This window comes from Primulina tabacum, chromosome 17 (genome assembly GCF_025594145.1).
Source record: "Primulina tabacum isolate GXHZ01 chromosome 17, ASM2559414v2, whole genome shotgun sequence".
Taxonomy (NCBI): domain Eukaryota; kingdom Viridiplantae; phylum Streptophyta; class Magnoliopsida; order Lamiales; family Gesneriaceae; genus Primulina; species Primulina tabacum.
This window is the reverse complement of record NC_134566.1, coordinates 15291361-15305874: the sequence shown is the minus strand read 5'-3', so window position 1 is coordinate 15305874 and position 14514 is coordinate 15291361. Positions and strand designations below refer to the sequence as shown.

Genomic DNA, 14514 nt, shown 5'->3' with positions numbered 1-14514 from the left:
AATTGGTACATATGAAAAACTAATTTTTCTTTTAGTCTGTATTTTGAATATAATGAATATTAAAATCTAGTGTATTGTGATTTTCCAATAATTAGTAACTAATGCGTCTCAGGTGCATTTTATTGACACCTTACTCGACATTGAACTAAAAATTATTATTATTATTACTATATATAAGTCTATATTTTAATTTTTATATAAAAAAACTAAGAGGAGAAGAAGAAATTATTCATACCTTAAAGAAAAACATTAAAATATACCGTTGAATCACAAGTTTAGCATCACATGAATTTTCTTTTCTTACTTTTGGATGTTGGCCAGTTAAGTTGAGATAAGGATGGATCTGGTTCATGACTAAATCCTTGCAGTAAATCAATAAGTTCACCTTCACTTGTAGCAGAAACTAACATCCTTTGCGAAGCTAATGAAATAAATCCCTGTTCCACAACATCATCAAGAAACGATAACAGTTTATCATAATAATTGTTAACATTTAACAAACCAATTGGCTTATTGTGGATATTTAATTGTGCCCAACAAACAGTATGAAATATTTCTTCCAAAGTACCGAAACCTCCTGGCAAAGCAATGAAAGCATCTGAATGTTCAATCATTTGGGTAATTCGTTCATACATGTTGTCCCCTTTCATTTCTTCTCCTATTGTTGGTCCTGAAAGATTGGCTAAGGTAATCAGAATAATGCCTAAAACTTCACTTCCACCTTCATGCGCAGCTTTTGCAACTTTTTCCATGAGGCCAACTTCACCACCACCATATACCAAATGAATCTTTTTTTTAGCAAGTGTTATTCCAAGATTTTCTGCTACTTCTTCATAAATTGAATCTTTTCCTGCACTAGATCCACAAAATACACAAATATTTTTTATTTTACTTACCGTGGACGTTGACATGTTGAGAAATATGTTTTTTGTAATTGTTAGATCACAGCATATGAATTTATAAGCGTAACATGCCAAAAGTCAATATTTGAACAGGAAATTATTATTATTAAAAGAAAATAAAAATGACAAAATTAAAACAAATATATACAGCGTAGTTGTGATTGTGGCTCACATCTTCCTCTGATTTTACGTTCAGTAACGGCTTCAACGTCTTCTATGAGTCGAGGATACGCTTCCCATCCAATTTTCTTATAAATTGGCAAACATGGTCTTTTAACGTCAGATTCCCAAGACGAAATTGTGTATATATATTTACTTATCTAAATAGATATGCGTTACTACAGTAGGATCTTTGTAAGGCTGATTCCACCGTCCATATTGATATTCCTCCTGTTGAAATTGCCACCATAGTTTAAGAAGTTCATTTTGCACGTAGCCACTAGAATGCGTATCAAGAACCTCTAGAAAATTATCCAAAGGCTCTTTACTCAGACCGTTCTTAATGAATAAAATTTTATCTTCTCTATTCATTGATGTCATTCCAACATTTTTGCATTTTCCCTTACAAGTCCACCTCGCACATTTATGACATCCACCTATACGTTTAGCTCTTCGCTTTTTTGGCATATGTGCTTTTACCAAATCCTGGCATATGTCTTATTATTAATTCACTTGCTTCCCCAACCAATCGGACTTTTGCTTCAATTATCAAACGGACATCATTCGGTATGTCATATGACATCATCAACCTTAGCCGCTTACATCTAGCTTTATAAATTTTTTTCAACGCATTATCAGGTAAACAAGCAAAATATTTACGAAGATTCATAATACACACATCCATATTATTATTATTATTATATATATTTCAATTATTTTGGGAAAACTGAAGAAACCGACTTAAACAGTCACGGAGTACCGTTATCCGCCACTTAACCGGGAAATAAACTAGAATCTGCAAAACAAAATGAAAATATCAAACAACTATTGTGGATCATATAAAGGCATAAACTCATTATTAAGAATTTCATTTTCTACAAAAGTCTTAAGTCTTTGCCCATTAACTTTAAACACATCATTATTTTTAGGATTTTCAATATCAACAGCACCATGAGGATAAACAAATTTGACTATAAATGGTCCTGACCACCTCGATCTTAGTTTACCTGAAAATAAATGCAAACGAGAATTATAAAGCAAAACTTTTTGTCCAATTTCAAATGACTTTCTCATAATATTTTTATCATGAGATGCTTTAGTTTTATCTTTATAAATCTTTGAATTTTCATATGCATCATTTCTTAATTCTTCAAGTTCATTTATTTGCAATTTTCTTAATTTAGATGCATCATCTAAATTAATATTAAATGCTTTAATTGCCCAATAAGCTTTATGTTCAAGTTCAACCGGTAAATGACAATGCTTACCAAAAACTAACCTATATGGTGACATCCCTAATGATGTTTTAAATGCAGTTCTATATGCCCATAATGCATCAGTTAATCTTAAAGACCAATCTTTTTTATTTGGATTAACTGTTTTTTGATTAACTGTTTTTTTCTAAAATTTGTTTTATTTCTCTATTTGCAAGTTCAACTTGACCATTACTTTGAGGATGATATGGGGTAAAAACTTTATGTGTAATGCCATATTTTCTTAACAAAGAAGAAAATGATTTATTTATAAAATGACTTCCCCCATCACTAATTATTGCTCTAGGTATTCCAAACCGGCTAAAAATATTTTCTTTTAAAAATTTTATAACAACTTTATGATCATTAGTTCTACATGCAATTGCTTCAATCCATTTTGAAACATAATCAACAGCGACTAAAATGTACGTATATCCAAAAGATAATGGAAATGGACCCATAAAATCTATCCCCCAACTATCAAATATTTCAATAATTATGATTGGATTTAAAGGCATCATGTTTCGTTTTGAAATTGATCTCATCTTCTGACAGTTTTCACAAGATTTGCAAAATAAATGCGTATCTTTGAATAAAGACGGCCAATAAAATCCACATTGTAAGATTTTTGTAGCTGTTTTATTGGATGAAAAATGACCTCCAGATGCTTCAGAATGACAAAATTTAATAACATTACTTACTTCATTGTCGGGTATGCATCGTCGAAAAATTCGGTCAGGACAATACTTAAATAAGTAAGGATCATCCCAATAAAATTTTTTAACTTCTATCAAGAATTTATTCTTATCCTGTGAATTCCAATGAGAAGGCATTTTATTTGTCACAAGAAAATTTACAATGTTAGCAAACCAGGGCATAATAGTAGCATAAAACAACTGATCATCTGGAAAATTTTCATTTATTGGTATTTCATTATGAGATGATTCAGTCATTATTCTAGATAAATGATCGGCTACAACATTTTCTTTTCCTTTTTTATCTTTAATTATAATATCAAATTCTTGTAACAATAAAATCCACCGTATTAATCTTGGCTTAGCATCTTGTTTATTTGATAAATATTTTATGGCAGAATGATCGGTGTAAACAATAGTAGTAGAACCAATTAAATAAGATCGAAACTTATCTAATGCAAATACTACTGAAAGTAATTCTTTTTCAGTAGTTGAATAATTTATTTGAGCACTATTTAAGGTTCTACTAGCATAATAGATTGCATAAGGTTTTTCTTCTTTTCTTTGTCCTAACATAGCTCCTATAACATAATCACTTGCATCACACATTAATTCAAATGGTAAAGATCAATCTGGAGGTTGTAAAATAGGTGATGTAACTAAAAGATTAATAATTTTTTTAAAAGCATTTTCACATTTCTGAGTCCATTCAAATTGTGTATCTTTTGTTAAAAGATTTGAAATTGGTTTAGATATTATGCTGAAATTTTTTATAAACCTTCTATAAAATTCTGCATGACCCAAGAATGATCGAACTTCTTTGACCGTTTTTGGTGATGTTAAATTAGCAATAACATCAACTTTGACTTTATCAACTTCAATTCTTTTTTCAGATATCACATGTCCTAAAACAATCCCAGATTTAACCATATAATGACATTTTTCCCAATTTAAAACAAGATTTTTTTCTTCACATCTTTTTAATACTTCTTCTAGATTTTTAAGACAATTTTCAAATGAGTTTCCAAAAACAGTTATATCATCCATAAAAACTTCTACATATTCTTCAATCATATCACTGAAAATACTTAACATGCATCTTTGAAAAGTAGTCGGAGCATTACATAAACCAAATGGCATTCTTTTAAATGCAAAAGTTCCGAAAGGACAAGTAAAAGTAATTTTTTCTTGATCTTCTAATGATATAGGTATTTGATAATACCCCGAATACCCATCAAGAAAATAGTAATAAGAATTTCCTGCTACTTTTTCTAGAATTTGATCTAAAAATGGTAGTGGGAAATGATCTTTTCTAGTTGTATCATTTAATTTTCTATAATCAATACACATACGCCAACTAGATGGAATCCTAGCTTGTAATAACTCTCCCTTTTCATTTTTTATAACAGTGATGCCGGACTTTTTAGGTACTACTGGTGTTGGACTTATCCATTTACTATCTGAAATTGGATATATAATTCCAGCGTCTAATAGTTTTAATACTTCATTCTTAACAACTTCCTTCATATGTGGATTTAACCTTCTTTGTGGTTGTTGATATGTTTTAGCATTTTCTTCCAAGTGAATTTTATGTGTACAAATTAAAGGATTCATACCTTTTATATCTTTCAAAGTCCATCCAATTGCATTTTTATATTTTTTAAGTAATTTAATTAAATCTTCTTCTTGATTTGGCAAAAGAGTGGAAGAAATTACAACAGGAAATGTTTTATTTTCACCAAGAAATACATATTTCAATTCTAATGGTAAAACTTTTAATTCAAGTTTTGTATTATCATCTTCTTTAAAATTATTTTTAGACTCAAAACTTTCTATTGAAAAAATTTCAGATTGTTGATTTAAGTTTTCTTCTTGTATATTTTCTTCCACAATTGTTTCAATTTCATTATCATATTCATTTTCATTAATACTTGGTTGTTTACATAAATTGAACACATTAAGTTCTAGAGTCATATTTCCAAAAGACAATTTCATTATTCCATTTCGACAATTAATTAAAGCATTTGAAGTTGCTAGAAATGGTCGTCCCAATATTACTGGAATTTCATTATGTACTTCTATTGGTTGTGTATCCAAAACAATAAAATCTACAGGATATATGAATTTATCAACTTGAACCAACACATCTTCTACAATACCTCTAGGTATTTTGATTGACCTATCCGCCAGTAAGAGAGTAATAGAAGTGAGTTTTAATTCTCCTAAATTAAGTTTTTCATAAACTGAATAAGGAAGTAAATTCGCACTTGCTCCCAAATCCAACAAAGCTTTTTTAATTTTATTTTCTCCAATAATACATGAAATTGTTGGACAACCAGGATCTTTATATTTTAAACTAGAATTATTTTGAAGAATAGAACTTACTTGTTCAGCCAAGAATGCTTTTTTCTTCACATGCAATTTTCTCTTTACAGTACATAAGTCTTTTAAAAATTTTGCATAAGAAGGTACTTGTTTAATAGCATCTAATAATGGAATATTTATCTTCACTTGTTTAAAAACTTCATAGATATCAGAATCACTTTTTTGTTTTTTATGATTTGTTAATGCATGAGGAAATGGTGGATGTTTATTTGACTTATTTACTATTTCAGATGATTTATCATTCACCATATTATTCTTAAAATTTAAGGTATCATCATTCTCAAAAGTATCAGGATTATCATTCTTACTCTTTGATTTTAAATGATCCTTGTTTTCATTACTATATGGATCATCAACTATTTTACCACTTCTAAGGGTGATAACAGATTTTATTTGATCAATTCTTTCATTTTTTAATTCTTGATTTTGATTTTTAGAATTAGGTTGAGGTTGAGATGGAAATTTTTCTTTTTCATGAATATTAAGTGCAGATGCAAATTTTGCAAGAGTTTCTTTCAAATCACTCATAGAATGATTGTTTTGAATATTGATAGACTCTTGCTTTTGGATAAATGCATGAATTACATCTTCGAAGTTTTTTCTTGGAGGTGTAACATAAGGAATATAACCTTGATGGTTTTGGTTATTTTGAAAATATTGTTGTGACGGTTGTGCATTATTATCATTCCTCCAACTAAAATTAGGATGATTTTTCCATCCAGGATTATATGATGGTGAAAAAGAATCTAGTATTGGTTTTTTATAATTGTTAACATAATTTGCTTGTTCGTGGAGACATTCTTTAAATGAAAGTAATGTTGGACAATCTTTTGTAGCTTGATCATGTGTATCACATATATGACAAATAATTTCTTGAATACTTTTTAATTGACCACTCTTTTTCATTTCTAATGACTCAATTTTTCTTGCTAAAGATGCAAGTTTAGCTTGAATATCTATATCATCTTTAAGATTATAGATACCAGCCCCATTTGTTGAATTATTGTTTTTAGTCGTTGGTGGTTCTATTGTGCCTATATTATCCCAATTTTGAACATTTTCTGCTAATAAATCCAAATATTCCATAGCTTCATTTGGGTTTTTATCTTCAAAAGTTTCATTACACATGAATTCTATCATTTGCCTATCTTTAGGTATTAGACCTTCATAAAAGTGAGAAAATATTCACCATGTTTCAAAACCATGATGTGAGCATGTATTAAGTAATTCTTTATATCTATCCCAACATTGATAAAATGTTTCTCCTTGTTTTGGAGAAAAAGTTGTAATTTGTCTTTTAAAAGAGTTTGTTCTATGGGAAGAGAAAAACTTTTTGAGAAATTGTTGTTGCATTTCTTCCCATGATCTTATTGAACTTGATCTTAAATTTTGTAGCCATGTTTTAGCTTTATCTTTTAAAGAAAAAGGGAAAAGCTTTAATCGAACTATATCCATGCTACAATTTTGATCATTATAAGTATTACAAACTTCCTCAAATTCTCTTAGATGCAAATATGGATTTTCAGAATCTAAGCCATGAAAATTTGGTAAAAGTTGAATAATTTGAGGTTTGAAGTTGAAATTAGATGCATAAGGAGGAAAAACTAAACAAGATGGGGCACTAGTTCTAATAGGGTTCATATGGTGCCTAAGTGTTCTTAATTAATCATGTTCTTGATTATTATTATTATTATTATTATTATTATTATTATTATTATTATTATTATTATTATTATTATTATCATTATCTTGATTATTTGAATTATCATCCATGTTTAAATTATTTTCAGATACTCGAATAAGTCTACCACTTTTTTTTCGACTCCAAATACTCATACAAAAAAAAAACAACACAATACTTATAAATAAAACATAATTAACAAATATAAACTTAATTTATACCTCCCCGGCAACGGTGCCAAAAACTTGCTACTACTTAAATAATAATTCACCCAAGTGTAGGTTGTCTGCAAGTAATATATTTCGTAAGTACGAGATCGATCCTCAGAGAGGTTATTTTGAGTTTAAATTTATTAATTTATAGATTAACAAATGCAAGAATGAAGTTTACAAATTATAAATTTTGTTCAGGTTTGAGGATTTATTCTTGGTTTATGTAATATTGTTTAACTAAAAGTAAAACAAAAGAAACCACTATAAATAATGGTTCCAAGAAAATTAAACACACACATAATATAATATAGTTCTCACTATAGAAAATATCGAATTAACCGATATTTTATATATGGTACCTATGATTATAATTATAACTATATAAATAAATAATTGCATAAAGTAAATGTTAAATTAAATCATTATATTTCATTTAGAACAACCGGCAGAGCCACGCTATTGCCTAAATGAAATATATTGATTTAATAAGTTAGTTGTGGTAAAGTAAAAGTTAGTTGCGAAAAAGTAAAAGTTAGATGCGAAAAATAAAAGTTAGTTGCGATAAAATAAATGTTAGATTGTTAGATGTTAGTATTAAATCATAATATTTCATTTAGAACAACCGGCAGACCCACGCTATCGTCTAAATGAAATATTATGATATATATATATATATATATCTATATATATAATAATAATAATAATAATAAGTGATGAAATATTTATTGTATCAAAATTAAACAACAAATCAAGATAACCACTTTAATGGTATCAAGCATTTGATGTAAATTGATAACAACAAATAATTCATTTTTATACCTACAATAAAAATAAGTTAGCTAAATGAAAAGAAATAAAGAAAGAATATACAAAACATAAACAATCTTACTTCACCAAGAATGCATCCTCTTCACCTTGACATAATATATTTAACTTGCCATAAGCTTACTTTTGATCAACACTAAAATATCACTCATAGTTGAGAACATGAAAGAAAATATATTGAAACTTAGAACTTTGATACACACTCACAGTATATTTTACAATGAGATAGAATGATTCTCAAGCTAGCACAAGGCCTCTATTTATAGGCCAAATGAGAGAAAGGGTCAAAATTTTTATTAATGCCATGTAGTTGCAATAGTATTCTTTGTCTCCTCCAAGTTCAATTCCATGTCCCTTCTTTCAATGCTTTGTTCCACAACTTTAATAACCGAATTTGACTCTGCTCAAAACGGCAAACATGTGGGGAATTGTCTGTAGATGAATATGGCCACTTGGTTCACCTCATTTGGTTAAATATTGAAATAGTTATGATTTTTTTACTATATGATGGTCATAGTAAAAGTAAATTTGTCCTCCTTTTGATATTTGCATAATTTGATCATCTTAATGAACTTTTTAGGCAATCATATCTCTGCAAAGTTGTAGATAATTTCTCAAGGATTCCAAACATGTTTGAGTCACCTCCATTTGAATTTTCTAGCTTGAGTTATCATTATTTTACCAACACGTAGAAAACCAGAAAATAAAACATATTTAGTAAGGCAATTAAATATAAACAAACAATACTAAAATAACATAATTTTATAATTTTAATGAAACTTAAATTTTAAAATACAGGTTTTAACATATAATAAATTATTAATTTTAAGTTTCATCATGGTTGCTGTTGGGGTTGTTGTACATTTTCGTCATTACGGTTGTTGTTGCGGTTGCCGTAACGAGGATTGCGATTGTTTCTAACTGGTCGACCATCCATTTCCTACAATTATGAAAGTTCTAAGGTTGATGGCAGAATAGAGACTAAACAAAGGAATCACAATGATCGAGTAATTGCTCCAAAATTAAATATGAAACCAATGGATAGAAATAAATTTTTATTGATTCCTCAAGAAAGTGCAATTACAACGAAACATCAAAAATGAGAACATAAATGCAAATGGAATACGTGGTATTAAAAAGAAAACCACTACTGATGTTCTATCACTTCTCCTAATCCCAAATCCATAGGATCCTCTTCGATTTCTTCTTCTTCTTCGGGATCCTCCTCAGGTTCGTCTTGGTTGGCTAGTACTGCTTGTAGGTGTTCAATATGACCATGCAGAACTGCATTCTGGTCACTAAGAACTTCAACAGTACTCTGCAACTCATGAATCTGTGCATCAGTCTGTTCACTATATTGATTATGCTGGTGCACGAGTTGGTGATTTTGATCCTTGAGTATTTGGATCTTCTCAACTAGGGTATCACGTAACTCGATGAATTCTGCCACAGTCTCTTGAGAGGTCTCAAACTCTTCTTGAGTCTTCTTATTCCTCTCTTCTGCTTCATGCAGATAGTGAGCATATCGTTGAACATCACACCTCAAGTGTTCTGCTCGACGCTCTAACTCGTCTTTATCCAGCTCTAGGCAGTAGTTATGCTCCTTAAGTTTCTCTAGCTTCTTCTCTAAGCTCTTAATGTAGCTACTCTGGTCAGCCATATCCTACATCCAAATCATGAAAGTGAAGGTTCATAAACGATATCAAGAATACAAGTCGAACTATAGACAATTACTGGAATGAACAGAATCAATATGCCTATAACATTTAGTAGAAGAAAATGGCTCAAAAATTTTTTGGTCTCTGAATAGCGTGAAAATTTTTCTAAAAATCCTTGACATCAAGAACATGAATGGTATCAAGTTTGGTGCAAAAATATTAAGCCGTTTGAAAATGAAAATTTCTCAAAGTTTCAAAAGTTTGGAAAATTTTACGGAAATGATGATATCCCTATCTTAACGAAGGATTTTGGGGTTCGTCGGTGGTGCTAGAACGATTGAATCGTACTAAGTTAGGTTTTCCTCGTCGAGAGCTTTCCAACGCATAATTGTAATAGTAAAAATTCCTCCTGGATCAAAAGTTATGGCCGTTTGAAGTTTGCGCGAAAAACACCTCAACTTCCATGCCATTTGCAAGGTCTACTGCATGCGCCTACTGGAATTCGCGGGCTACTGCAATTTTGATGCTACTGCAATCAGTCTGCTGCTTTTCCAGCACTGTTAGAACCAGTCTGCTGCATTCCGAGTCTACTGACCCAGTCTTCTGCATTCAGATCTGCTGGTTTCCGTCTACTGGTTCGGATTTCGGGCTACTGGTTTTGGGTCTACTGGTTTCCATCTACTAGTTTTGGTTTCGGGCTACTGGTTTTGGGTCTACTGGTTTTCAATCTACTGGTTCTGGTTTCCCTTACTGATTTTTCCCAACTGTACGCAGTTAGTCTATATTTTCAGTAGTCTATTACAGTATTTAATTTTCAGAAGTCTATTACAGTAGCTTATTTCAGTAACTTTCAGAACTCTATCAGAACTTATTACTTCTAGTTCCTCCTCCCCAGATTATGAAACCTGGTTTGCTCTGATACCACTTCAATGTCACGCCCCGAGACGGGGGTTGGTTGACACCGGTGTTGCTCTCAAATTCACATTCGAAAACAACAAGCCTCAAAAGTACAGAATTCATAAACCAGTCTTTTATTCATAATACTGAATATTCAATGTCTGATGTAACTCAATTAATAATGTTTTACAGCGGAAATGTAAAACCAGAAATACAATGTCTGAATAGATGCAGCGGATATAAAATATAAATCAGAACTGAAAACAACGATCTTCATCACCAGCCCCAAAATTGAATCTGCTCTTCTTCTTCTAACTTTTCTTCATCGTTCTTATCTGAGATGGGTTTGGTGGGTGAGTGATATGGTTGTCACTCAGTAAGCAGAGGCGGGAATAACTCCCAGTTTTCGAAATCGTTTTCAACAGAAACAGTAATACAATAATATACAGAAACTCTTATTTTCGGAACAGAAATCAGAATTCAGAATTCACAGGTTTCAGAACAGAAATCAGAAATAGTAAGCACTGAGCACGTTAGTGAATTTCATGGCTAAACTGATATCAGTCCCCTATATGTTCTCTCCTCTAAGGGGTGAGGCCAGAATCAGAATCAGAATTCAGAAATATTCAGAATATATATTCCTACCATTAGTTCACTAGGGAGTTTCAGTGCTTTAAAATCATATATCAGAATTAAACATACAGAAACTGTGCTTTAGAACGGAATTATCAAACTGATTTCAAGATATTTATATATAAACCCACTTACTGTAATCTGCTAAATATTTCGGTTGCAGTCTTCTGGAATCTGGTTGCCTCGCTACTGGATTTTACAGCTTCGAAATATGCACTCTTTTAGCTCTAATTTCAAGTGATAACTCAAGGTTTTGGTAACATCAATTTCAGGGATTGAGGGTGCTATTTATAGGCCAAAAATCTGACTGTTAGCCTTCCAATTAATGACCATAATCTGTCATTAACAGCCTTTATTCCATGTTAAATGCTTCAGTTACCAGTCCTGAGCAGAACCAGTAGCTATCTGCTGGAATCTTACTACTGAACTCTTCTGCTGCTGGATTTTGTCATCTTGAAAATACCATCTTCTGAAATATGAGTTGCTGCTGAAATTGATAGCTTATACCGAAATCTGCTAGCTGCTGCTGCTACTGCTGTGCTACTGCTGGAATTCCAGGGTCTCACAGTAAATTTTAAAAATTATTATGTATTCAACAATACATATAATTAGCAAACCTCCGTCGGGTCCACAAAATTTCACTGCAACTCGTCGGACTTCAAACGAAACCACTCTTGTGTTCACAAACAACTGCTATGCTTAAAAATTATTTTAAGATTCAGGGATAAACTTTACAGGAATTTCTTCCCTTTTGTTTTCTTTATGTATATCTGTAAATTTCTTTTTTTTTATATTTTTTTTATGTATATTTGTTGTAGTAGTAAATTATCAATAAATTTGTTCTAAGAGTAAATTATCAATATATTTGTTCTAAGACATGGAGACGCATGAAACTTATTCCAATTTTTATATAAAACTTAAAACTTAAAAATATAAAATTTTATCATAATTTGGCGGGCCAGCCTGCCCCGTTTGGGCTCGATCAGTCTTGGCCCGCAACCCAAACGGGCTCAACCCATTTGGCCCGTCTCCAAATGGGCTGTTATTTTATCAATCCAACCCGTTCAATTTTTATAGCGGAGTGGGCCGGCTCGACCCGACGGACCTAACCTAATTTGACAAGTCTATTTTTGAGCAGAGATTATTTATAAACTTTTGATGATTGATTTAACATATAGACGTACGTGTTTATTACAAATAGATGACAAACCTATTTGGTCCTTATCGTCGTAGACAATATTATATCATGTAAAAAGCAAGCTAAACAAAACAGGACGAACAACAAGAAAACAGACATAATGGGTCGGATACAATAAGTTCATTATAATCAATCGATCAAGTAATAAGACCGATCCCTTGAATGATCAAGCTGTCTGCGAGAAGCTGATTCGCAGCCTGAGACGGATGCACGCTGTCCCAGAACACGTACTCGGATGCGTTGCTGCAGGTGCCTATCGACTTGGGATTGCAAAGCAACGTCGTTGTCTCCACTGTGCCAGTCCCACAACAACCTTTCGTCGCTTCTTTGAACCCTACAAAACAATAACAACAAACACGGGATTAATCTTGGAATGTATTTATTGCCAACGCCGGTTAGAGAATATTGATTCTTGGTACCGTTTTTGGCAGGATTTGAAATGATGTCGTTTAGAGGTTTGTAGATGTCGAAAATAACGAGCTTGAGGCCTGGAAGTTGTTTCAGCAGCTGTGTTGCCGCCGAGTTGAGCTTCTTGTTAAAAGATTGAGCATCGCTGTTGAGCCTGGATACGCAGCCGCTTTGGTGGAAACCGAATAGGGTTCTTGCTGCAGGGAGGCAGCCTGTTGGTGGAAGTGAAGTCGCCCCAATTCTTCTTGCTCCTAGCCCATGTAAAGTCTGTTCCAAACATACAAGCCAAGATCCAAGGTTCATTTTTCACACGCTCGCGCACACGCATACGCACACGCAACAGAGTATATATAATACTTATTTGTACCTTGATTGTGTTTGTGAAGATGCCAACAAGATATGAAGAGTACTGATCAGGAGTGTAGGCTTTGTTGAGAAAAGGGTTCACATAATAATTCTGAACAAAATCACTGCTTCCAAACGACACTATGTACACCGCACCCTTAATAATTGATGCTGCTTGACTGCTTCCAGCTACACTTGTTAGCTTCCCTTGGTACTCTTTGTAGTACTGTATTTGTTGCGATAATGGAATTGCTTGCTGCAAATATTTATAATTTATTTTACAGTGATTATTTTCTGATAGAATATATAAATAATTGAATAAATTAAATTATATTACCAATTACAGTGATTATTATCTGATAATATATATTTGGAGTGTCAAATGACTTGTTAGGTGTACTCAGAAGTGATAGTAGTGACATTGGCATGATTTTATTTATAATAATGAATATAATATTCTCACACTTAGAAGGGCTGTGCGATCATCGTATCCAGATCCTGCGGAAGCAAAATTGGTTCCTATAAGAAGGCTCTTTCCGGTTGCCTGTGGACTGAGATACGCCGGCGGGTAGCTCGTAAATCCAAGATTTTCAGCTGCATCAGTCAAATATACACACAAGAGTCCCATTTCTTCAGCAAATGCCTCAATTTCACTAGAAAGCTAAAGTTTAATTTGTACAAGTTCACATACTACTATTATTTATAGTCACGACTTTCAAGAATTCAAAATTTTGAATTTTGTTAAAATCAAACATCCCATTTAATTTCCTTAGCAAATGTCATCAATTTTCATGAACTAAAAAAAAAATTTGAACTTGTAATAAAAGTTAGTCAGACTATTATGTATACATGAATGAATCAACTTAGTTAGAGGAATCAGCATGATTTGTGACAAAATCATGGGATCTGTGACATAATATGTTGATCACTGAACGTAATGAGGTCGCTAAAAGCAAGATTTACCAGTAATATCCGTGGCTAATTTCCCATTACAGAACCTTCCTGTTGCTTCGTGGTTCTTGAAATCCCTGCCGTAAGGTGGATAATTTGCCTTGAAAACGGTGTGAACATAATCATTATTTCCCACATCAACCACAGAATCGCCAAATGTGATGATCGCAGGAACCAATGATATGCCCTGAGAGTTAACACAGCTGCACAAAATGGCAAAAGCCAATGCACAAACCAAAGTAAACCTCATATGTTGTTTTTTTTACGAAAATATGTGAATTTCAAGAACTTTTAGATCATGAGATTTCGGAC

General features: G+C 31.9%; 1 protein-coding gene across 1 annotated transcript; it reads right to left on the bottom strand.

Annotated features, from left to right (window-relative positions):
• Positions 1-12441: 12441 nt before the first annotated feature.
• On the bottom strand, positions 12442-14514 carry LOC142531152 (GDSL esterase/lipase APG-like). Its single transcript, XM_075637211.1, has 5 exons — positions 14215-14514; positions 13715-13845; positions 13274-13507; positions 12918-13173; positions 12442-12832 (listed from the first exon to the last, which is right to left on the bottom strand). The coding sequence occupies exons 1-5, from the start codon at positions 14450-14452 to the stop codon at positions 12636-12638; spliced, it is 1056 nt and encodes a 351-aa protein (XP_075493326.1). The 5' UTR covers positions 14453-14514; the 3' UTR covers positions 12442-12635.

Bases quoted from the DNA above. Each gene is read 5' to 3' on its own strand.
- LOC142531152 (XM_075637211.1), bottom strand. From the start codon at position 14,452: ATGAGGTTTACTTTGGTTTGTGCATTGGCTTTTGCCATTTTGTGCAGC. The intron at 13,846-14,214 runs GTAAATCTTGCT...TGACTGATGCAG, and splicing joins ATTAGCCACGGATATTACTG to CTGAAAATCTTGGATTTACG. The intron at 13,174-13,273 runs GTACAAATAAGT...TGTTTGGAACAG, and splicing joins TCTTCACAAACACAATCAAG to ACTTTACATGGGCTAGGAGC.